Raw genomic sequence first — 22,142 nt, 5'->3', positions numbered from 1 at the left:
AATTAGGCTGTGTAAGATGGAAAATTCTGTGTGGGAAAATAAAGTGGAAACACTGTTGCAGAGCAAGCAAAGACTGGAGCGTGACAAAGGAATTGTTGAACTAAAAGTTCGCCTGGCGAAAGAAGACACTGAGAAAGTGTCAGTTGATTTAGTGAACAGATTTTTTAACCAGCTTTCTTCTATTGACGATTTCACGCCATGGGAGGTGACACATGGGTGCCTGCTTGGTGTCAAACTGGTAGTGCAGAAGTATGCTGGTGCTGGCGTGAAAAATGGGTTTATCGCAGAGGAAAAGGTGGAGTCGCTGAGGTTGATTGCTATTGGTTGCTTGCAGCATCCAGAGGTTAGGGTCCGTGGGCAGGCAGGTGAATTTCTTGGCTCACTTTGCTTGTTGAGAGGAAGTGACATTTATAAATTGAGCAGTGTTGCTTTGCTTAGACTGCTTGAGGAAGACATAGAGCGACACATGAACGATACTGATTCATTATCTTCTTTTTCCTCCAGTCCAGGATCAGATGCTGGGAGCATCTTTCATGAGTCAGCTGGTTGGAGACATCTGGAGACAACGATGAAATGTTTGCAGAGCATGGTGGAAGGATGCGGCTCAGGTTTCGTTCCCTTTATCACCCAGAATCTTCTTGATCTTCTGTTCTCCGCACTGGGACACACCAACCGTTTTGTAAGAGAAACAGGTTTCAATGTATTTGCTGCCATTGTTCATTGCAGCCAAACGGAGACAGATTCAAACAATACATTGCAAAAGTATGGTAGTCAATTTTGCAAGCATTTGTCTAAAGGTCTTTCTGATAACTGGTCACAAGTCAGACTTGCCTCTTCTGTTGCTACAAGGAACTTTCTGACCAGTATCGAAGATAAGACCAAATACAAGGAATATTTTCCTGACTTGCTACCAAGGTTATGTCTAAACCGATACTACATCGCAGATGGGGTTAGAATCTATACGCAGGAAACCTGGGCCATTATATCTGGTGGGCATGGTAAGGACCTTGTGGAGGATAATATTGAACATGTTGTGTCATATTACGTATCCTCAACAAAGGCAGAAAACCATGCAGTACGTGAAGCTGCCTGTGCTTGTATTTCAGAGTTAGCAGTTAAAATTCGACAAGAAGCAGTGAAAAAGTTTGTTCCAGAGTTACTTGCTGCATTGTTGGAATGCTTTAAGGATGACAGTTGGCCGGTTAGGGATGCAGCTTGCATTGCTTGTGGTAATTTTGTTCTTTCATATCCTGATGAGTCCCTGCCTATTCAGAGTTCTCTCTATGATTTATTTTGGGGTAATCTGCAAGACCCTATTGCATCTGTAAGGCAAGGAGCAGCACTTGCACTTGCAAAGTTTGTGAAAGCTTATGGAGACAGTGTGTTGCCAAAGGTGGTGGAAGATTTAAAGCTTGGCTTGCAGGGCATTTCCAAGCAAGCGGAAAGCAGTGAAAACTTTTCTGGTTTGGATAAAAAGCCAGCGCAGTTTGGAGTTGTGAAAAACCTTCACACTGGTAGTGACCGTGATAAGAAACATACAGATCAAGTGATGTACTCATGCGGTTCACTAGCTCCTAAGATGGGTCGAGGAAGCAGAGGTGGATGTAGTGATTGTCACTTCCAAAGACCTTCAGAGCCATGGGAGAGATCAGATGGATGTTTGTATTTCATCACTGAGCTCGCAAGTGACTTCGCAGATGTTTCCACCAAGCTCATTCCTGATATAGTAAAAGCTTTATCCTACAAACATTTCCCACAACACATTGTGTTTGTGGAGACTCTGTGTAGGCAACTTCCAGTGTTGGCTTCTCGTCTTGGGAAAAAGCCATTCAAGCAACATATCGAGATATTCCTTGATTCCATATTTTATGCCGCGTCTTCTGATGTACAGCTAACATCTGCAGCTGGTGAAGAGTGTTTGATTAAACTTTCAAAATTTATTGGTGCAAATATTCTAAGAGGTAGAGTTGAGAATCATAACAGCCATTTCCTATCTCAATATGACAGAATTATGTGTGCCAATCCAGTCCAGGCTTACACTGGTTTTCCGTCCAAGTTTCCAAAACCCTGATTTCTTATGCTATTAGATTAAGGTTACTGATAGTTATTTGTGTAAATGCAATTTATTACTGTCAATAATTTAGGTAATTTCTGTACAAAAGTGAAATCATGCTTATTTATCTTGTTTGTGTACATCCTTTGGAGCTTAATTAAAATGTTCAACACTTTTACTCTTCCTATATGTTCAGTTCACCATTTGAGTTTTACACTGTCCATGGTTGCTGTTGTATAATTGTGTTTTATATAATTTCACCTTTCAGAATAGATCATAGAATGTGTAAATACTGAAAAATTAAAATCGTTGCTAATTTCATCGGAATATGTCTTCTAGTTCAGATGAAGAGGAAGTTTATAAGTTTTACAGGTTAGAAATAACAAACATGGAATCCTAAATTAAGCAAAACCCTAGAACATAGTTTGTACCTTTGTTTTAGAAATAAAATCTACATTTTTGGGCCCAAAAAGTCTGGCGCTGTGGAAGAATTGGTTAGCACGCTTATCTTTATTCAGGGGTTATCAGTTCAAAGCCCGTCGTTGCTACTGTTGTGGGCGTTAGTGTCCTAACATTATATACTTACAAAGTTACATACGCAGTAACTCGTATAAGCGGTCACGAGGTGTATGAAACAGAACATCTGTGTTTAATAACTGTCATTTTTCCCGCCAAGCGAGGATAAACCAAGTTACATTGATTTATTCATCGTTAGTTTTTTATGTAAATATCTCATCAGTTTATGTTTTTAAATGTTTGAAGTATTCTGTATTTTTATGCTTACAGAGATCGTGCAGAATGGAATGATGTTAAACCTGTTCCTCAAGATGATGGTCCTGCTCCTGTAGTACAGATTGCATACAGTGATAAATGTAGGTCTTTGTAAAGTTGGAAATATTACTGTTTGTTTGATTTTTACACATTCTAAACAATTTAAGTAATGTATAATTTTTTCCCCTCTTAATGACTGCTCCTGTTATATTATAGTTAAAAATTGTGTTGTTTTTATATGTCCAAAAATTTTGTTGGGTGTGATTATTAAATTTGTTGCTTTAGGTTTTTAGGTACAACATATAATTTCCTTTAAAACCTACTTCTGTCTTTTCCAGTCAAGGATGCTTTCGATTACTTTCGAGGGATTCTTCACAGTAACGAAAAGAGTGAACGAGCATTAGAACTAACGCAAACTGCAATCTCACTTAATCCAGCCAACTACACAGTATGGCAATACAGGTTAACAACCAAAATTTGCAATTAAAATCAACAAATACTTTTGCTAATCTATCTCTGTTTTGTGTTTTTTCTCACAGACGAGATATTCTACAATATTTAAAGAAAGATCTTTCAGAAGAGATGGATTTTCTGGCCAATATTATTATGGAGCAACCTAAAAACTACCAGGTTAGTGATAATCAAATCAGTCTTTAAATTAAGAAATATTAATACCTTAAACTGTATAAATTCAGTTTTCGATTTTACTATATTCTATCACTGTATCACATTTGTATGTAATTTATTTGTGCACTTTATAACTATTTTGATGTTTAAATACATTAGGTATGGCACCATAGAAGGGCATTGGTAGAATGGAGTCGTGATGCTTCAAAGGAGATTGATTTCACCGCGAAAATTATCAATCTTGACCAAAAAAACTACCATGCATGGCAGCATAGACAATGGGTAATCCAGGAATTTAATTTGTGGGACGGAGAACTTGCGTTTGTGGATGTGCTGCTTGAACAGGACATGAGGAACAACTCTGCTTGGAATGAGAGATATTTTGTTATTGAAAATACAACAGGTTTCACTGATGACATCACCAATAGCGAGATACAGTGAGAAAATTACAATGTGTATAAATACGAAGACTACTAATCTTTATTTTTTCTTAAGGTACACAATGAAAAAGATTGACATTGCTACGAAAAATGAAAGCGCTTGGAGTTACTTACGGGGGTATTTTAGTTGTTTTTGTCATCAATGTTAAAGTGTATGAACACGTTCGAAGAATGTCATATAAACTATTCCTTTATTTAATATTTAACAATGTTTTAGATGGGTTAATAAAACTTAGCTTTTATGGTGGTTGATTGTTCAGGGTTTTACGTGATCGTTCTTTGACTTGGAGCCAAGAGCTGCGAGATCATGTAACAACATGGAGAGATAATGGATTGAAATCACCATATTTGGTTGGAATGTTGATTGACATGTATGAGGAGGATTTGGAAAATAAAAAATGTGATGTTGAAAAAACTATGGCAAAAGTCAAAGAGGTATGCACAAATGCACTGTTCATGTCAAAATTTGTTGCAACCTAGATTTTTTCAAAAGTGTTTTTCTAGTTATGTCATGAACTTGCGGAGGAAACAGACACTATACGCCGGAAATATTGGAATTTTATATATCAAAAGTTAAACAAACAATATGGGTTGAACGAATCGTGATGTCTTCTTTATAATATGAATTTCAATGACCAAGTCATTTTGTTATGCCACTGCTGTCTGCAAAAATAAACTTGTTCCCCATGTTAATTTTTTGTTGTAATAAATCATGTGCCCACTATGAATTTGAGTTTTGGTAAATTGAAGTCGTTGGTAACATTGCTTGTTTTTATAATGCATTCTCATCCAAGGACTGTAAAATACTTTTTTGTAAACATTGATTATAGTTGTCATCCCGAAAAAATTGTGTTGTTAAGCAGATAATACCGTCAAGTCTAGACTCTTGCACAATTCAATTCTGCTGCTGAGCCACAAATGACTATCTGCGGATAATTCTGTTTATTTTGTGCTTAAAACAGTGAAATACCCACTGTACCAATAGTTTTGCATAAACACAATTTGTATAAATGAATTAGTTTATTTGGCACTACAGTTACATGAATCACAGTGAACACAAATACAACAGATTTAAGTATGCTAGTTATTGTTAAGTGTAATCCGCATTAAAAGTAGTTTAAAAGATTTAGTTCTATGAATATGGCTGCAAATTCTTACAAGACAAATTGTTCTATTTTGGTCATTAGTTTTGTGTTTTGGCAAGCAGAAGACCACTGAGGTAGAAAGTTAGTGTTTCTGCAGAAACGGTATTAGGAAAATTACATTATAAAACCAGGTAAGTTCATGTTTAAAGGTACATTAATTATACACAGCATATTAAACATACTACGGTACATGGTAACAGGAATTCATAGTGTAGCATACTAGCATTGCAAGGGGATAGTAAAGTACGTCATGCCTGTCTTATATTTTTCATACTGTTTTAAGAACTGTAATTTTATGCTAAGAAAGTTAAAAAAACCAGACAGGTAAAACTGCAAAGAGGGCCACTGGTGGAACATTTTGTGAACGGCAGTGGATTGTTGTTTTTGCAACTAAAACCCACTTCTTTAACAAAAATATGTAAACAAAAATTTATTCCGGACATGGAACTATTGCTTCAATGCTTCGCTTTCTTATGACTGGACTTGTGCCAACTTTTGGAGCTCGGCTGCCACCTGGTGTGGACCTAGGTTGGCTGACTGGACTCTCTGACACAGCGTTGTTCACTTGCTGCCCAGTTATATTTATATTTCTTGAACCAGGCTTGGATTTTGAAACTTGCTTTGAGCTCCTGGGGGTTGTGGATGGTGCTTTGTATTCAACCTGAAGATTAGTTAAATATGGAATTTTACTTTGTATTAAGTGTTTATAAGATGACTATGTTGCATGTCTTATATCTACATTGATACGTTAAATGTAACTTACTCCATAATCGCATTGTGGGAGAACAGGTATTATAACATAGATGTTCTGTTTCATACAACTCATGTCCACTTACGAGTTACCACATATACAAATTTTTAGCGACCACTGGGTTAGGACAGTTATGGTTAAGTGTCTTGCCCAGGAAAACATCCGCCTACAGCAGTAGCATTAATGAGCCTTGACCCTGTAACCTCTGGTCAAGGTGCTAACTACTGTGGCATAGGCCAGACATTGAAAAATATAATATGATAAGACCGAGATGTGAAAATTGAATGCCCATGGTATCTATGGTTTTCAATATATTTTACTGTAATTCTAATGTTTTTAGGACAACTAAAGGTAAACATTTTTCTCCCACCAAAATCAAAAACCCTAAAACCCCTATGAAAACAGACAGTACCTTTGAATTCGGTAGATTTTCATTATCAATCTGAGGAGCATAATGTACAACTGAGTTTCTTGACTGGTTTGTTTCAGTGTTGTTTGTCAAATCTCCATTAAGCCAAGCTTCCCGCACCACCCTACGTACATGTGGAGGGGGTAGGGAACGTTGCATACGTTGGCCTTTTGGTGGCTTTCTTGCTATATTTGGTTGTGTCTTGGTGCTGCTACCCCCAACTCTTACACTGGTAAAGCCAACAAAGTCTAAAATAAAGGAATTACAGATTTGTTAAAAAAGCTTGTTTTTTTCTCAACTGTTATTATAATTTTATAAATTTATTTCACCAGTTTATTAATTATTATAAAGGTGTTTGAAAGGTTTTAATCATAAAACTAATTTACCAACAAAAACTTGTGGAGAACCAACTTTTTTTTTAAATAAGAAAGACTTAAACACATCTTTTGGAAATAAAAGAGAAAGGTAAGGAATTGTTTAACCACAATAATAAACCATCATGTACCTGATTCACTCGTTGGTTCTTCAATCCCATCTTCCCCCTTGTAAGTTTTCAGGAAAGTGCGAAGAGGATCCTGACGAGGAACGTAAAGTCCGAGGCGAGCAAATGATCTAGAGTCCATGAAGTGAGAGCAGTTGTACCTCGCTCCGATGATAAACGAATGAGGAGTTTCACCGGTGTGACATGGTATTGGGAGCAAACTAAAATACAAATATATGTGATGCTGTTTTGAAAAACCAAGTAGTTTTTATAGCCTGAATCGGATTTTTATTAATTTTTTATTGAAGCCTTGAGCACCTATATGCAATCATAGGTGATTAGGTGTAAATGTAAATTTGTTTAATTAATAATTATGGAACAACATCTGGGATAACAGTGCTAAAATGCAGCTACACATTTAGGGGTCGTTTTTTTATTAAAGGAGCAAATTGTCAAAGGTATTTTTCATACTTTTATATGTTTTTAATATTACTTACTCTCGGCTTAGATGAAGTGGTATTGGCTTCTTCTCCTTCATCCCTGCAAATATTATAAAAAAGAGGTTTATTAAATAAAAGTTCAGACAGTGTAGTGGAGACAAACAAAATTTAAGGTCATGTTCATAAAAAAATACTTCGAGCATGTTGTATAGGTTTAATAAAGTCTGTAAAGCAGTTTATAAAAATAATGAATAGATTATGTGGAGTTGATAATACATGTCTTGTAGGATGTTACACTTGTTATGATTCAAAATAGAAAGGACAAAGCAAGGAGTTTGTTTGAAAGGACGGTTGCCATGCCCAGCCCATATCAAGTTACTTGGTCGTCATTGTTTTAACTTTAAACAAAAATAAAGATGTAACTGTCGGTGTTTAGGTTACGTCATATGATACACTACATTTTTACGAAGATTTATTTTTGAAAACATATATTTTTGTAACAAGGTCAAAAATTTGTTGCCATTTTGGTGGATGAATAATGCTGTTGGGGTACCAGTGTAATTGTAAGCTATGTATATGTGGTTTGGCGGAAATAAATAAAGGTTCATTGTAGATATCATGTTACAATGACAAAATGTCTGAATACGTGTATGTGTTTTCCGGCCACACCAGGATAAAGCAAGTTACATTCATATAATTTTCTACACTATTCTGACTACTTTTAACCTCCAGAATTTACAACTTAAACTATTACTAATCAATTGTAAAAATGACACAAATAAGTTAATAGTTAATTGCTGTGAAATTTGGCCTGTTAGCGTAGTACTTTTAACAATAAACCTTTTGTGTATTATAATAAAGTTGTATTACGTTATACACATTCTACGGCTATTAAAACTAAAATCACTGAAATTATTTGTTTAGGATAATTTTTTGACTGCCTTAAACATACTTGCCTTCTGTATATATTAAACAAACTAACCAGTTTATGGATGTTTAAACTAGCGTAATATTTACTTTTTAATTGTTGTTTGGTGTCATTTGAAGGCAGAGCTGTCATTGACTGTGCACGATGTTTGTTTTTTAATTTATTGGCTCGAGTTTGCCTCCCATCCTTAGCCGAGCAAGGTCGATTAGATGCCTGTGGTATACATGGATTGCTTTATTGTTATTTCTGAAAATGTTATTAAAGTGATGAGCCTCAAAAGTTGAATATCACTTTTTTATGATGTATACACAACTGAGAGCACAAAATAATTCAAAGATGCGTGTTTAAAACCCACATACACAAGTTGCCACTTTTAATTTTTTAGCTTTGCAAAAGGTTCTTGATGAGTATACCAAAACTATGAATGCTTACATTGACATGTACCTGTAAATATGTGTGTTTTCTGTTTGGTCGATAATACATTTCACCATTAATCACCACCGGGGCACTCTTGGTTGATATTCCTGATAACGGACGTGATTCTGGCCTGTGCTGCTCTAGCTGTGAATAAAATAAATACACTTTATAAAAATATAAAAAAAAGAAAAATGTGAAAAAGGAAGTTAAAAAGTAAACATAAAATTTATGTAAAAGTTTTCTTCAAATTTACCTTATATGCCGGTAAAAACTGCTCAGTAAACATGGGAGCTTCTCCGTTGTGATTTTTCACTTTTTCGTTTATTTCCTGCACCCAACTTGGGGCTTTATTGAACCGAGATGTCTTGTTGGTGTGAGCATTAAGAACTTGGTAGACTGAATGCTCCATATCCGGTCGATCAAATGTGTATGGAGAAGGGGGGTGACCTTTCCGACCTTGGAAAATAGATCAGTTCAATACTTTCTGAACATATACTTTGTTAACATACATGCACACATGTATATAAATATATGTATAATATAAACATTTATGATAATATACTGAAAAGTTTACCAATGATAAGAGGCAGTTGATCAATAGGCGGAAGTAACACAGACATGGTTTAATGCTGACAGTAATAACTTGACTCAAAATCTGTTTTCTATTGTTTATTATACTAGATCATATAATGCACATTTCCCTATAAGATAAAACTGCTCTCCTTATAGTACAGTAAGTCTAGTGAAAGTATGAGGTCTGAGAAACTTACTTTTACTGATTTGAGTTAAATGGAGTCAGTACATGGTTTACCATGGCATCCATGTATTGCCAAAACAGTAAAAACAAAAGAAAAACATGAGGGGCCCTCTAAGTACGCAAGGTCTAACAAAATAGGGAATTGAATGGGAACCTACGATACAAACTAATTCTATGAAAACCAATGTACAAACTGTGTACAGTAAGCTTAATTCTGAAATGGCCAGTTACTACAATTACCATTATCAAGTGCAGAAACATGAATAAATATTAAATTAATGTTTAATTTTAATATAATTAATTGAAATGATTTTCTAAGTACCTATGTTCTTTCCGTGTGTTGCCAAATTTTTCTTTGTTCCTGTCAAAGTAAGGTCCAAATATCTTTTCAAAGCTTGAGCAGTGTTTGGGTTCCTTGCATTGCGAGGGCTCGTCTTTTCCCAAGTGTTTGATTGGTGGACTGACAACGTCATGGTTTATCTCTCCTGGAATATTATATAACGAACACATGATAGCCTATATTGTAAAAATGTGTAAATTACAGATTCATTCCTTTATTAAAAATACAAAAAAATAGTTTATTGTAGGTGAAGGTTCTTCACTCACTAACCACCCAACTCAAACTACAACCTTAACATATATTTGTACTAATATATACTTTTTTATACAAGGTTCCCAAAATAATATATATAGTTAGGGGGGGACACTCTTATCACATAATATCCAAGTATTCCGATCGTGTTTTAAAATTAATTAGTTAATAACTTAACAACTGAAACACTATCGAATTCTGCTAAAATCTGATGATAATTTTAAGTAATGTTTAATACAACCATAAATTCCATTCTCCATTTTTTTTAAATCCATTTACCCAATTACCTGGGCGTTGGTACTTAAACTAGAAGTCAATTGATGTAGATATTGTTTTATCAACAAACTATAGCTTTGATGATTGACTGGTCATACTTTTATCTTTATTTTCATCTTTAAAATTTGTTTTCTGCAACAAATAAAAAACGCTTAAAACTACTCCATTTAATATAAATTACAAAACTTTAATATTTTAACTTAAGTAAGTTCTGTATGATGATGTTAAATGATGTTAAAGTCAATTATTTAATTTAATAAAAAGCAAGAAAGACAGTAAATAGAAGTTGTTTGCATAAATGATGGATAACTTTCATAAGCAACCACATATACACTAATCACTACTGTTAGTATTTGCTCTGTAAACACAGGTTGAATAGAATTGTGGTTTGGTTTCCTCATGTCACACATGTAGACCTATTAGGGAGCATAAAGTTAAACAAACATGCTTGCCAGTCATTTTTATATAGTGAATGACTGTACGTTGAGATATTACATGATTATTGAACTTTTAAATGTAACTCGTTTAAAAATTTACAACTCAAATCTCAATATACATTGGCAGTAGTGCTTAACTGCTGAGTGGTCTAATACGCATAATAACTTGTAGTTAAACGATTAAAGTCTTCTTACTGAATTATAAAAGTCAAAAATGACCGGTCTGTGCAGGTTTATACATTCATATTAACTATTTACTACATTCTACCTATTTATTGTGTTGTATTTACAAACCTCCGTAATCAGAACCCATCACATTTCATGAACCGTGTTGTTTATGTTTGTTGCCTTGTTTACCACAAAAGTGGGAATTCCCCTACGTCAGGTAAAAGGCACCCGGAATTTTAAATATGAAATCAAAGCAGAGACCAAGAAAATGTTTTAACTTAGCAAAGAATATGCATATTTTAAAGAATATGTACAAATATATATATTATTATGTGTTTTGGACAAATTTTGCCTTTCTTAAAAGTTTTAATAAGTTTGCTGTATTTATAACTAAAGATAAATTTTATAGGCTCCGCACACCAGACGAGGTTAACGGTTGTGGGTAGCGGTGCGGAGCATTCGAAACGTCAGGGGACTTCACTCCCACTGTGCGGTTGGCGTTAACGCTGCGACAAGCCAAATACCCCACGAAAACAAGGTTTTGCACCCAGCAAACCACCCAGATACCGCTGTAGATTTAACTTTTCCGTCTTTTGCTTCAACTGAGAAAATCACGCCGTCACGGTATGACGCCGACTGGTGTGAATGCACCTGCCGCTTTCAGCAAGATCAAAATCCGCACCGCTACCGACAACCGCGTCTGGTGTGAATCCAGCTTTATAGCCTGCCGTGGTTTTTAATACCCTTGCCTCACCCCAACTCTTATATGGCGGCTTAAAAATATACCTTTTCAGGTGTTTTGGTGTTAAGTAAAACCATATTAAATAAATTGTATTTATGTCTTTTTTTGGTGTCAAGTATATAATCGAAGGGGTAAAAATTACACGTGAAATGTTTATGTATTGCTTTGATGTATGGCGCCCTCTCGTGCCTTGATCGATCTCATTTCTACGCGGGAAAAAGGAAAATTACCGACAGTGAGGAACTTAATACGAATACAAACTGCAACGTGTATTAGTATTTTCTGGTAAGTACTCAATGACTAATATTTCCACAAAACGATAAATACGGCGATGCAGAACGTTTTCGCGCATTTAAAAGGTAATTTTTCCAAAAACGTTATACAGCGGGGTGTTTGAGACCTAACAAACATGTAAGACAACATATTACTGGTTACCTGCTAAAACGATAACCTGGTGCGATCTTTGGAGCAGACTTTTTATGATACCACCAACGCTTATATATACACGGTTAATACCACTGTCAATGTAGAGGTTGTGTCATTATTTAAACTTTTCTTATTATTAAAGTAATATTTTGATACCTTAATCTTTAATGCAAGTTTTTTTTTTATGTTTGAGTACGATGTAGTAACAGCAAGGCTCATGTTTTCATACACGTCCTAGGGCAAGACACTTTATGCCAATTGCTTCATTGTAGTGGTCACCAATGAAATTATCAGCCATACACAAAAAACAATCACCCACAAAGTTACATATGTGGAATGTGGTAACTCATAATTGGAACATTGTGTATGAAACTGAACACTCGTGTTGTAAGGACTGTTGTTTTCTCATGCATGCAAGAATAAAGCAAGATACATTTCCCATTCATTAATTTCTTGTGCCATTGCGCTATTTTTTTGATTTGCGCAAGAGATAATTTATCTGTGTATACAATTTTTAAAATCTTAGTACAATAATATTGTATGTTTGTTAAGATTCTTGAATAACGAGTCATTGCAAGTGACCATCATCTCAAGTTTTTTAAAAAAAACAGTATCCTTAGATGATTTTGTTTTATTTACTAAAAAATTATTTAACACCATGGAATTGGCAAGTAAATAACATTTTTCAATACATGGGGTATGAGTTTGAAATGTTGTGGTACATGTAGTGGAGTCTCATTGTTACTCTGAATGTGGAACACAAACTGCATTCAAACCTATACCCCAAACTATAAATGTGGCAATATTATTGTTCCCAGCTCCGCTTTATAAACCTTAAACATATTTCTAGTTATCACCAATTATCCTATCTAAGAACTGAATCAACGAGAATGAATATTTTTTAATGTTGTAAAAAGTGGCAATATTTATGTATCTTGATGTGTTTGTCATACATCTTCCTGTATTTACTTTTTTAATAATTTAGATATTATTTTTAGGCTTATATAAATGAACTTCCTTTGTTTGAAACTTGTTATTAGATAATGTTTCTGTTTCACAGAGTTTTACAGCAATGGCGAATAGGTATTTAAGGCCTGAGTTAACAAATGAAGAAGTGCATGAATGGTTTGCTTCAGTTGATGGGAAAGTAAAATCCAGGCCAAACTTTCCCGCTATTCTTTTCACCGGCCGCGGCATTGTGCAAAAAAAACCAAGCAATCAATCCGCTGAAAATCCTTCATACTGTGTAGCCCATGGAAAGGATGCCTGCTTTGAGGATGAATCCACTGTTTATGAAGATACACTGTTAGAGAGTGCTGATATGGAACAGCTGGATTTGGAAACTTTACCACCTTTGATAGATTTTTCGAAATACTACGACAATCCAGAGTCCCTGGAGGTTTACAGGCACTATAACTTCACTCATGATTACAATCCCAATCTACCTACAACTGAACACAGAAAAAAGATTTTGGCTATCATTGAGCAGCAGCCCGTTAGCATTATTGAAGGGTGTACAGGAAGTGGTAAAACAACTCAAATACCACAGTTTATTCTAGACGAGGCTGCAAGAAAAGAAAAATATTGCAACATATTGGTCACACAACCAAGAAAAATTGCTGCAATCAGCATTGCTCGCCGAGTGAGCCAGGAAAGAGATTGGCAAGTGGGTGGCCTTGTTGGGTACCAGGTTGGTTTGGACAAAATGACATCACCCGACACCAGAATCACTTATGTAACAACTGGTGTGTTTCTTCGTCGTATAATTATGTCAAAAAGCTTAAACGAATTCACTCATATCATTTTGGACGAAGTGCACGAACGAGATCAAGAAACTGACCTTGCAATGCTTTTGGTTCGAAAACTTCTCAACTACAATTCCAAATCAGTGAAGGTTATCCTTATGTCGGCAACTTTTGACATGAATGAGTTATCAGACTACTTTGGTTCTTGCATTCATGGAAAAGTCATCAGAGCACCCACTCTAAAAATTGCAGGCGAAATGTTCACAGTAACCGAACATTATGCAGATGAACTCACACCACTTGGTTGCCTCATGCCAGCTTGTGATCTTGCAAATCCTGAAGTTTTGGACGAGGCTTATACACTTGCTGATAAAATCATTGCTCACTTTGATATGCTTGAAACCGGCCTGCAAACTCCTCAAGCTACGATGTCCATGGATTCTTCGAAAAGAGGATCTGTACTTGTGTTTTTACCAGGTATACATGATTGGATAATTTTAAATTTTGTTTAAAGCCAATATTTAAAAATTATGGTTTAACCAATGAACCAAATCTATTTTGAAATTTTATTGTAGGCTGTATAAGATTATATTGATAAATAATTACTAAAATTACAAGCCGATTGGTACTCCTTTAACAGTTAGTTTTCTTTGTGAAATACACTACATTCAGTAAAATTTCGATCTAATTTCTATACATCATATATATATATACAGCGGTGTAAAAAGTGCCTATTTTCGATGCCGCCGGCATCGGCCGGAATTTTTTTAAAACTGCCGGCGCGCGCCGGCAGGCTGCCGTATAAATCCGGAACTTATTTACTTCGCCGGTTCGCCACGTTACTACGCATTCCAATGCGCAAGTAATGCTAATGCGCAAGTAATAAAAAAAAATTCGTCCTATTGTGACGTAATCAACAACTTTATTATATCATATGTAGCACTAGTTTGTGGTGACTGGGGAGCAGTGAATTTGGCATTTTAGTCATTTAATTTGGGTTGTTTTATATTTTTTTCGTAAAGAATGTTTGATAAGGCAAATATAAGCTATTTTACGCCTTCCCACAAAAGGAAAACGCAAATAAAACTTGTTCGTTTATAACTTCAAACCCTTTACGTTTTTACTCGTCTTCGGTCGATTTTGGACACACAACACACTAGCACAGGTAAAATATATTAAATAACAAATTCTATGTTATGCTATGACACAACAATACAACATCAACACTGCCACGTATGCCGTTACTTGCAAAAAAACTTAAAAACTGTAGTATATTTAGCAAACATGGAAAATAATCGAAAAAGAAGCAAAGCTAAGCATCGTTGTTCCCACTGCCAAACCACGTTTTGTTCAAAATGGGATTGCAGGCAACATATAGAGAGAAAGCACCCTCTTAACGAGAAAGCGCATCCCATTTTTGTTGTCTTGAGCGCCGGCGATGAACAACCGGTCGGTACTGGTAGTCTTTCAAAATACTTTAAGAGGACACATAATAACCCGGATCCAGAAACTGCTGTGCTGTCGGATAATAATGTTAGTGAGTCTAATCAAACATCGACCTCTTCCCAGTACCCTCCCCTTACCCCGAACACTGACCAGTTGATGCCACAGCCAGAAACTGATGCCACAGCAAAGGCTGTCCGGCAGTTACTTCTTTCAACGGAGTTCATAAATCAAATGGCAACGCAGATTTCCCAAAAAATTATTCCTGTTGATGTAAAAAAGGTTCAGGTCCCGGATTCCAAATCTACTGTATATGAGGACAATTCTTTTAATTTTAAAACCATCGATGAGGTAGTCAATAATTTTCAGTGTATTGAGTACAACGATATCGTTGACTGTTTGTATTGTGCCCCGTGCCATAAAATTTTGTCGTCTCCAAATGCAGCACCATCATCTTCAAATACCACTGCCCATTTTAAAATCGATGGTCGAACCCTTCGTGCCACTGTGAAGTGCGTCCGACAGCATCTTAGAGGGGTGTACCACCGAAACTCCTTAGAGATTCTGAATGAGCGAGAGCAGGACCGAAAACGCTGTTTGGATGTTTCCCTCAACATCGGGCGCCTATGGTTGAATGGTGCGCAAGAAGGCGATTCGTTTTTACGAAGCGAACGATCAATATGTTTGGCCAGCAATTTCACGGATGTTGGAAATATTGGTCACAGTCGCCATAATTGCCGAAAATTTCTCCTGGAAATTTACCATATTGCCAAATCCAGAGTGCAAAAGTTGCTTTCCAAACCTCGACCATCAACACAAAAAAGACCCGTTGTTACCTTGGCTTTTGACAAAATGACTGTTTTAAGAAGAACAGTTTTACTAAGCGGGTGCCTTGTTGTGTTTAAAGGAATAATCACAGCCATTTTCTTAGACGCACCAACCATGGGCACCGAACTTACTGGTGAAGACTTGGTTAATAAAATCGTCCAAGTCTCAGAAGACTTTATGGTTAATGCAGGACAGCAAGTTACAGCCGCAGCTGTGGATGGCGAAACCTTGCTTAAAATGGGACGCCACTGGGAAAATGCAATCGGTGTTTCAGACGAATGGTGCATGGTCAATTGGGATTTGGGACACGGTTTAGAACTTGCTAGGCACGAAAAACATGCGCCACACTGGCTCCAAAATAAGCACAAAACCGGAATTGTCGGAATAATCCAACAACATGCTTTGCATTTCAAATGGGGGAAAAGTTATGAGGAGGGTTTGGAGTTGGCCACTACGATGGGAGTGCGCTGGTACGCTCCGCAGAATTTTTGCACTACTCGCTGGGCACAATACGAAAGTAATGTGTTGATTTCATTTTTAAAAAACTGGACCATAGTAGTTTCTTACTATCAGGAAAAGTCAAAAGAATTGACCAATGTCCGGCGCGAAAAGACAGCAAAAGCTATTGAGGCCCAAGGTAAAGTGAACGCCATTACAAGCGTAACTTTTTTGTCCAGGGTATTGCTCTATGCGGATATCGCAAAGAAGCTTGGCATTTTGAGCAGTCATTTGCAAGATGTCTCAACGTTGCCATGGGACAAGTACGAGTTGGTAATTGGATTCGAGAGCTGCATAACGTCCTCAATTGTCGCCTTAAGTGCCTTTTCCCTGGATGAAAATCTTTCCCTTATTTCCTCATTTTTTCCTTTGTTTACTGAAGCTTTTCCGGCAATAAGTCAAAAAGAGTATAAAGATGTGCCATTGCACGAAGACAAGGGATATAAAGTTGCAGTAAAAAATATGATAGAATATTTAACTACATTCAGGCAACATTTTACACTTCGAGTGACTCAAAAAATTCCTGAAGTAGTCCACAAAGCAAATGTTTGTTTTAATTTTGTTAAAATTCGTTCCCGCACAACTGATCTGTCCTGCCTAGCCGTTGAAATTGAAGGGTTCCGGTCTTTGGTGGAAGGTGCGTCTAGATTCCTAGCTATTGGAACGGTGGAAGTTTTAATACAGCAGTACAAGTGTTTGCTACACCGTGTGTTCAATAATGACCGTCCATTTACCTCTAATAAGGAATGTTTCAAATGGATTATGACCGATGAAAATATCTTCCGTGGAATCGGAGATGTCGTTTTTTTGTTGGAGCATTGCGCTTTAAAAAGCAGTTTAGAGTCCGTGGTTGAGTCAATGGGTTCGACTTTAAACAAACACCTTCGTGATGGCGGTCTTGAACATTCTGTTCTTGCGTCGGAAACATTTCTCGACTGGAACCTTCCATCCGCGTATACAGGCAAGGCTGACACTGTCATACGCGAAGCCATGCAAAATTTTAAATTCTTTAAAACGTCTTTGGCCGGAAACCTAAATCTGAGTTCAAATGTATGTTCACGGTTAAAAAAAGAAAATACGAAACTTCCTGGCTTGTTCGATTAATTATTTGCGTATCACTGCTTTACTTTGATGCAATTTTTTTATGGAAAACTGTACATATGTTGACTGTTAGTTTTAATAAATATTTTGTTAGCAGAGTTGCATTACTTCACGAACACAGTATTCTAGAGCTTTAGAAATTGTTTCTACGTCTTTTAGTCTATTAATCTCGCCTGCCCTGCACTCGAGAAAAAATAAAAAAACGAATGAATGCGATCGCAACACAGTAAATATAAAAACGTGGCCCTGCACACAACAACAGCGTTACAGGTTGTTTGCGGTTCCTTCCTAATACTGTATAACTAACAACATAGTGAAGCATGTCCAAACTGTTTGTCCAAAAAAGTCTGCAAAGACAATTTAAAGGGCCTAAACACACCCCAAATGTACTTCGCTTTAATCGATAGAGTGTGTTTTTCTAATTCCAACGACACCTTACTTGTTTTAATCGGTTCTGTATAACCAAAGATATTCCAGCTCAAACACCGTGAAATTCAAAAAACTGATTTGAAAGTTGCGTGGCGAAAAAAATTGAGAAGTGTACTACCCACGTGACAAAATTGTTGAAGCGTGGCCGCTCTCATTCAGAAAGGCGAGAGGCAGTGTTTTCAGCGAAAAACGAGAGAACAAAAAAAACGCAAAAAAGCACAAAAAAAACGCAGGTTTCGCTTTTACGAATGAATCAGTCACGTGACTAATACGTTCCTATGTCACAATCACGGAGCTCGTAGTAAAAAAAAGATAGCGCTAGAGATCACTGTTTGAGGACGAATATCTCCGCCTATACTGGACCAATTTTAATAAGCAAAGTATTTTTGGAATCAATAAAACGGTCGCTTTATGAATTTACCATAAAAAATAAAAGTGACGTGGGGTGTGTTTAGGCCCTTTAAGATAAACACGAGGCAGGCGAGTGACGTAATCACCTCGTTCTACCGTTTTGCCACGCATGAAATATACAATGAACAGTGACGTAGGACGTAGGTCACTGACTGTAAACACATTAGCATCCAGATACCAGCATTTACCTCAGTAAACACGGTCTATAAACGATCAATTATCACGAGCGTGCCGTTGGAAACTTCAAACGCTGATATATTCGTTCATTTTAGCGTGTATCGACGATCTGCGAAACTGCCGGATTTTTTTTTAAACTTGACCGTATCGGCCGGAATTTTTTTTTTTACACGCCTGTATATATATATACAATTATTTTTCTTTGTTTAGCAACCTATTGTTTATATTAAACACAAGCGGAACCATGATGTTTAATTTATGTTCCAGGTATTCATGAAATTCGGGAGTTGGAGCAGATCTTGAAAATTGAAAAAGAGAATAGAAGGTATCAGATAATCCCTCTGCATTCCAGCATTACTTTGGAGGAACAAAGTCTTGTGTTCTCCAAACCCAAACTAGGTTTCCGGAAGATTATTCTTTCTACCAACATCGCTGAAAGCTCGATCACCGTACCAGATGTGAAGTATGTCATCGATTTCTGCTTGACTAAGTGCATGGTGTGTGATCTTGATACCAACTACCAAAGCTTGAGACTGCAGTGGGCGTCTAAGGCAAGTGGGAAGCAGAGATCAGGTCGTGCAGGACGTGTATCCAACGGAAAAGTTTATCGTCTTGTGTCAAGGAATTTTTGGTCAACAAACATTGCAGAATATGGCATTCCTGAAATGCAACGTTGCTCTCTTGAAAGTGCTATTCTTAAAGTCAAGCTGCTAGGAATGGGTGCTCCCAAGTCAGTTTTGTCGCTTGCATTGTCACCTCCAGACCTACACAACATCGGACGTACAGTTTTGCTTCTTAAAGAAATTGGTGCACTGTCAACAACAATTGAACAGAAAGTTTATGATGGAAAGCTTACATTTGTTGGTAAGGTACTTGCAGCTTTGCCTCTTGACATGCGTCTGGGAAAGCTACTTATTCTTGGTTATGTATTTGGTTGTCTGGATCAGTGTTTGATAATTGCTGCCTCTCTTGCCAAGTCAAGCTTCCTTGCCACACCATACTACCTAGAGTTGGAATCCTTTAAGCAGAAGCTAACATGGGCTAAAGGAAGCTTCAGTGACTGCATTGCCATGCTAAATGCCTACCAGATGTGGGAGAGCTGCAGTAGATCAAGTATCTTCAGAAGGAAGAGTGATGAGATGGATTGGGGTAAAAAAAACTTTATTCAGATCCGGAAGATTCATGATGTCCACACCTTAGTAGATGAGCTTCGAGATCGTTTGAGCCAATTTAACATTCGTTCCAATGATTTGTGTTTTTGGTCGTCTCAGGGTAAAAAGGAATGTGAGCTTATTCTTAAAGTGATAATGTCTGGGGCATTTTATCCCAATTACTTTGAGCTGCTTCCATCTGACGGAGATGTTGCTTCAAAAGAGATGTGCCTGCTCGATCCAACCACAACTGTAATGTTTCGTGGCTTTCCTCCTAACTGTGGTGGATTGTTGTTCAAAGATTCCATCATTGAAAACACCAAGGGATGTGGAAAAGCTAAGAAATTGTACTACGATGGTTCCAAAGCATTTATTGAGTTTGAAAAAGATACGACCATTGAAACGAAGGATGTCTACCCAGCTGTATACCTGGCAAGCCGATTAAGCAACTCAATGCGACCATTACAATTCTTTAAAAGTTATGAACTTGCTCCCGAAAATAACGACTCTAAAATTTTTCTATATGAGGATGCACAGAAAAAAAGGTACAGACAAGAAGTAATGAAACCAAGCGGTATGGTCTGGTTCCCTATTTTTGTGACCCACATAAACTCGGTCTCTTGTTTTTGGGGTTACAAAGCATTGTCAAAAAATAATGAAATAATGGACACTATTGAAAACATGGTTGCTGATTGCTATGCAAGGTATTCTAACACAGAAGTTATACCGGTAATGGACAAGCTGTTTCTTATAGCTTTAACTTACAACAACGTAACACAGCATTACAGAGCTGTGATTACCAGAATAACACCTTCAATTTCAGTTTGGTGTGTCGACTACGGCAACAGTGTGTACAATGTGGACATATGTTCACTATGCAAAGTATCCCCACAATTGGAGCAGATACCATTTCAAGCCATAGCCTTCCGAATGCGCGGTGTGCAGCAGCTGGAATATGTACCGGCTTTAAAGACCAAATCTTTTATTTTGGAAGCGGTTCAGTCATCCAAGGGCATCATGATGGCAAAAGTATATTCTGTATCCGCTGGCACTGTGAATGTGGATCTGTTCACCAAAGACGATCGGTACATCAACGAGCTATTGGTTACGAATGGCTTGTGTGAGTTTGCGAATGAGAGCAAGGTATCAGAGATAAGCCACAAGAGTTGGAAGATGGCAGAAGAGGAACATGTGGTAGATGAAGAATTGTTTGCTCAAAAACATCCCGGCATGTGGCACGAACTTGATCAAAGTATAAGAGTTCCTACAAAAAGAAAACTGCATTACCAACGAATACATGGCCCGAGGTCGCCATTTGAAGGGAGTTTTTCATCTTTGATGAAGGTTGGAAGATGTAGGAAAGTAAGAGTGGATCGCAATAGCATCAACTCATTCGTCATAAATCTCAGTCGTGAGAAAACTGGAGGTTCAGTGATGATGTCTGCTGCTGAAATTGGTATCAATCAAAGTGGAACTACAATGCTTGCGAGAAGCACTACCATGCTTCCATCCATAAACGGTCTTCGATCTCTGCTTCTACTTATCTTCTGTCCGATTATGGAACTCCGGGTGGATGCGGAAGAACAGCATTACACGGGAGTAATCTGCGGACTCGGAGCAGCAAAGATGTGCAATGGGGAATGGAGGTCAATTCTGCCTGATCATGACATTGAGGTTGTGTTTGACACCAAGATCACCAGCCAAGATGTGATTGACGTCAACAGCATCAGAATGATGATCAACATGGCTGTTGGAAGTCAAGAATCTATATTGGGTGGGCAAGCAATTCATCGCTTGCAGGGCAACGCAAGGAAAAAGTTGTTGGATTTGATAAGCAAAGAACGACAGCTAATTACACAGGATAACATGATGCATAGCTATAAATGGCGCCTTAATCCTAAATCCAAGATAGTACCTCATCATATATCTGATTCCGAAGCAGATAAAAAAGACTTTTATAGACTCCATGATGGTGTGCTGCTCAAACAGACCAAAAAATCGAATCCTTACCAGCCAAGTTATATGTGAATTTTCAAACATTGTGACATTATAAAACCCTTTGTTAAATTTTCACAGGATTATGTTCATTTAAATTATGATTTTATTTCTCATATTCAATCCTATTCATGTGCTTTGGCATTTTTGTATTTGCGTACTGGTACTGCTTTTTCTTTGCCAAGAATATCCTTTGTTTTTATATTTATATGCCCATTTGCCAATTTTTATAGCCTAATTTACAAATTGACAACATATTTCAGTTTTTCCATTCGTTTATAGTACATGCGGCAATTTCTTTTAACCTTCTGTTTAATTTTCTCATAGATTAAAGACAACAAATGTTAAAATTAGAATAGGATTTGTGCCTGTTGGAATCATTACAACAAACAAAAAGAAAAGTTGTTGAAATCTGAAACACAACTATGTAAGAAACCAACCATGTATGATGATTCACACCTCACTTTTATGTTGTTTAGTTTCACATGGAATAATCTATTCACA

The 22,142-nt window shown here is 36.9% G+C and overlaps 4 protein-coding genes across 6 annotated transcripts; 3 read left to right on the top strand and 1 right to left on the bottom strand.

The window, feature by feature from the left end:
* The first annotated feature begins 16 nt into the window (after nt 1–16).
* Nucleotides 17–2,323, top strand: LOC149742986 (uncharacterized). The gene has a single exon (XM_089872835.1). The coding sequence runs from the start codon at nt 17–19 to the stop codon at nt 2,069–2,071; it is 2,055 nt and encodes a 684-aa protein (XP_089728961.1). The 3' UTR covers nt 2,072–2,323.
* On the top strand, nt 2,285–4,619 carry LOC149742985 (protein farnesyltransferase/geranylgeranyltransferase type-1 subunit alpha-like). Its single transcript, XM_089873045.1, has 8 exons — nt 2,285–2,425; nt 2,840–2,925; nt 3,163–3,286; nt 3,364–3,454; nt 3,611–3,888; nt 3,947–4,009; nt 4,152–4,326; nt 4,396–4,619. The coding sequence occupies exons 1-8, from the start codon at nt 2,382–2,384 to the stop codon at nt 4,495–4,497; spliced, it is 963 nt and encodes a 320-aa protein (XP_089729171.1). The 5' UTR covers nt 2,285–2,381; the 3' UTR covers nt 4,498–4,619.
* Nucleotides 4,620–4,892: 273 nt separating this feature from the next.
* LOC149742984 (uncharacterized) lies at nt 4,893–10,949 on the bottom strand. Of its 2 annotated transcripts, XM_089872910.1 has the most exons (10): nt 10,819–10,949; nt 10,099–10,219; nt 9,542–9,704; nt 8,716–8,918; nt 8,490–8,606; nt 8,135–8,258; nt 7,175–7,217; nt 6,702–6,898; nt 6,200–6,444; nt 4,893–5,697 (listed from the first exon to the last, which is right to left on the bottom strand). In XM_089872910.1, the coding sequence occupies exons 3-10, from the start codon at nt 9,690–9,692 to the stop codon at nt 5,467–5,469; spliced, it is 1,311 nt and encodes a 436-aa protein (XP_089729036.1). In that variant the 5' UTR covers nt 9,693–9,704; nt 10,099–10,219; nt 10,819–10,949; the 3' UTR covers nt 4,893–5,466. The 2 variants fall into 2 exon arrangements, with proteins under 2 accessions (XP_089729036.1, XP_089729044.1); XM_089872918.1 differs by lacking the exons at nt 9,542–9,704; nt 10,099–10,219; nt 10,819–10,949 and adding an exon at nt 9,037–9,220.
* Nucleotides 10,950–11,643: 694 nt separating this feature from the next.
* LOC149742983 (ATP-dependent RNA helicase TDRD9-like) lies at nt 11,644–21,942 on the top strand. 2 transcript variants are annotated; one of them, XM_089872675.1, is made up of 3 exons: nt 11,644–11,719; nt 12,099–14,082; nt 18,760–21,942. In XM_089872675.1, the coding sequence occupies exons 2-3, from the start codon at nt 12,933–12,935 to the stop codon at nt 21,669–21,671; spliced, it is 4,062 nt and encodes a 1,353-aa protein (XP_089728801.1). In that variant the 5' UTR covers nt 11,644–11,719; nt 12,099–12,932; the 3' UTR covers nt 21,672–21,942. The 2 variants fall into 2 exon arrangements, with proteins under 2 accessions (XP_089728801.1, XP_089728793.1); XM_089872667.1 differs by having other exon boundaries at nt 11,680–11,793.
* Nucleotides 21,943–22,142: the final 200 nt, after the last annotated feature.

This window comes from Ciona robusta, chromosome 1 (assembly GCF_009617815.1).
Source record: "Ciona robusta chromosome 1, ASM961781v2".
Taxonomy (NCBI): domain Eukaryota; kingdom Metazoa; phylum Chordata; class Ascidiacea; order Phlebobranchia; family Cionidae; genus Ciona; species Ciona robusta.
This window is presented reverse-complemented; position numbering and strand designations above follow the sequence as displayed.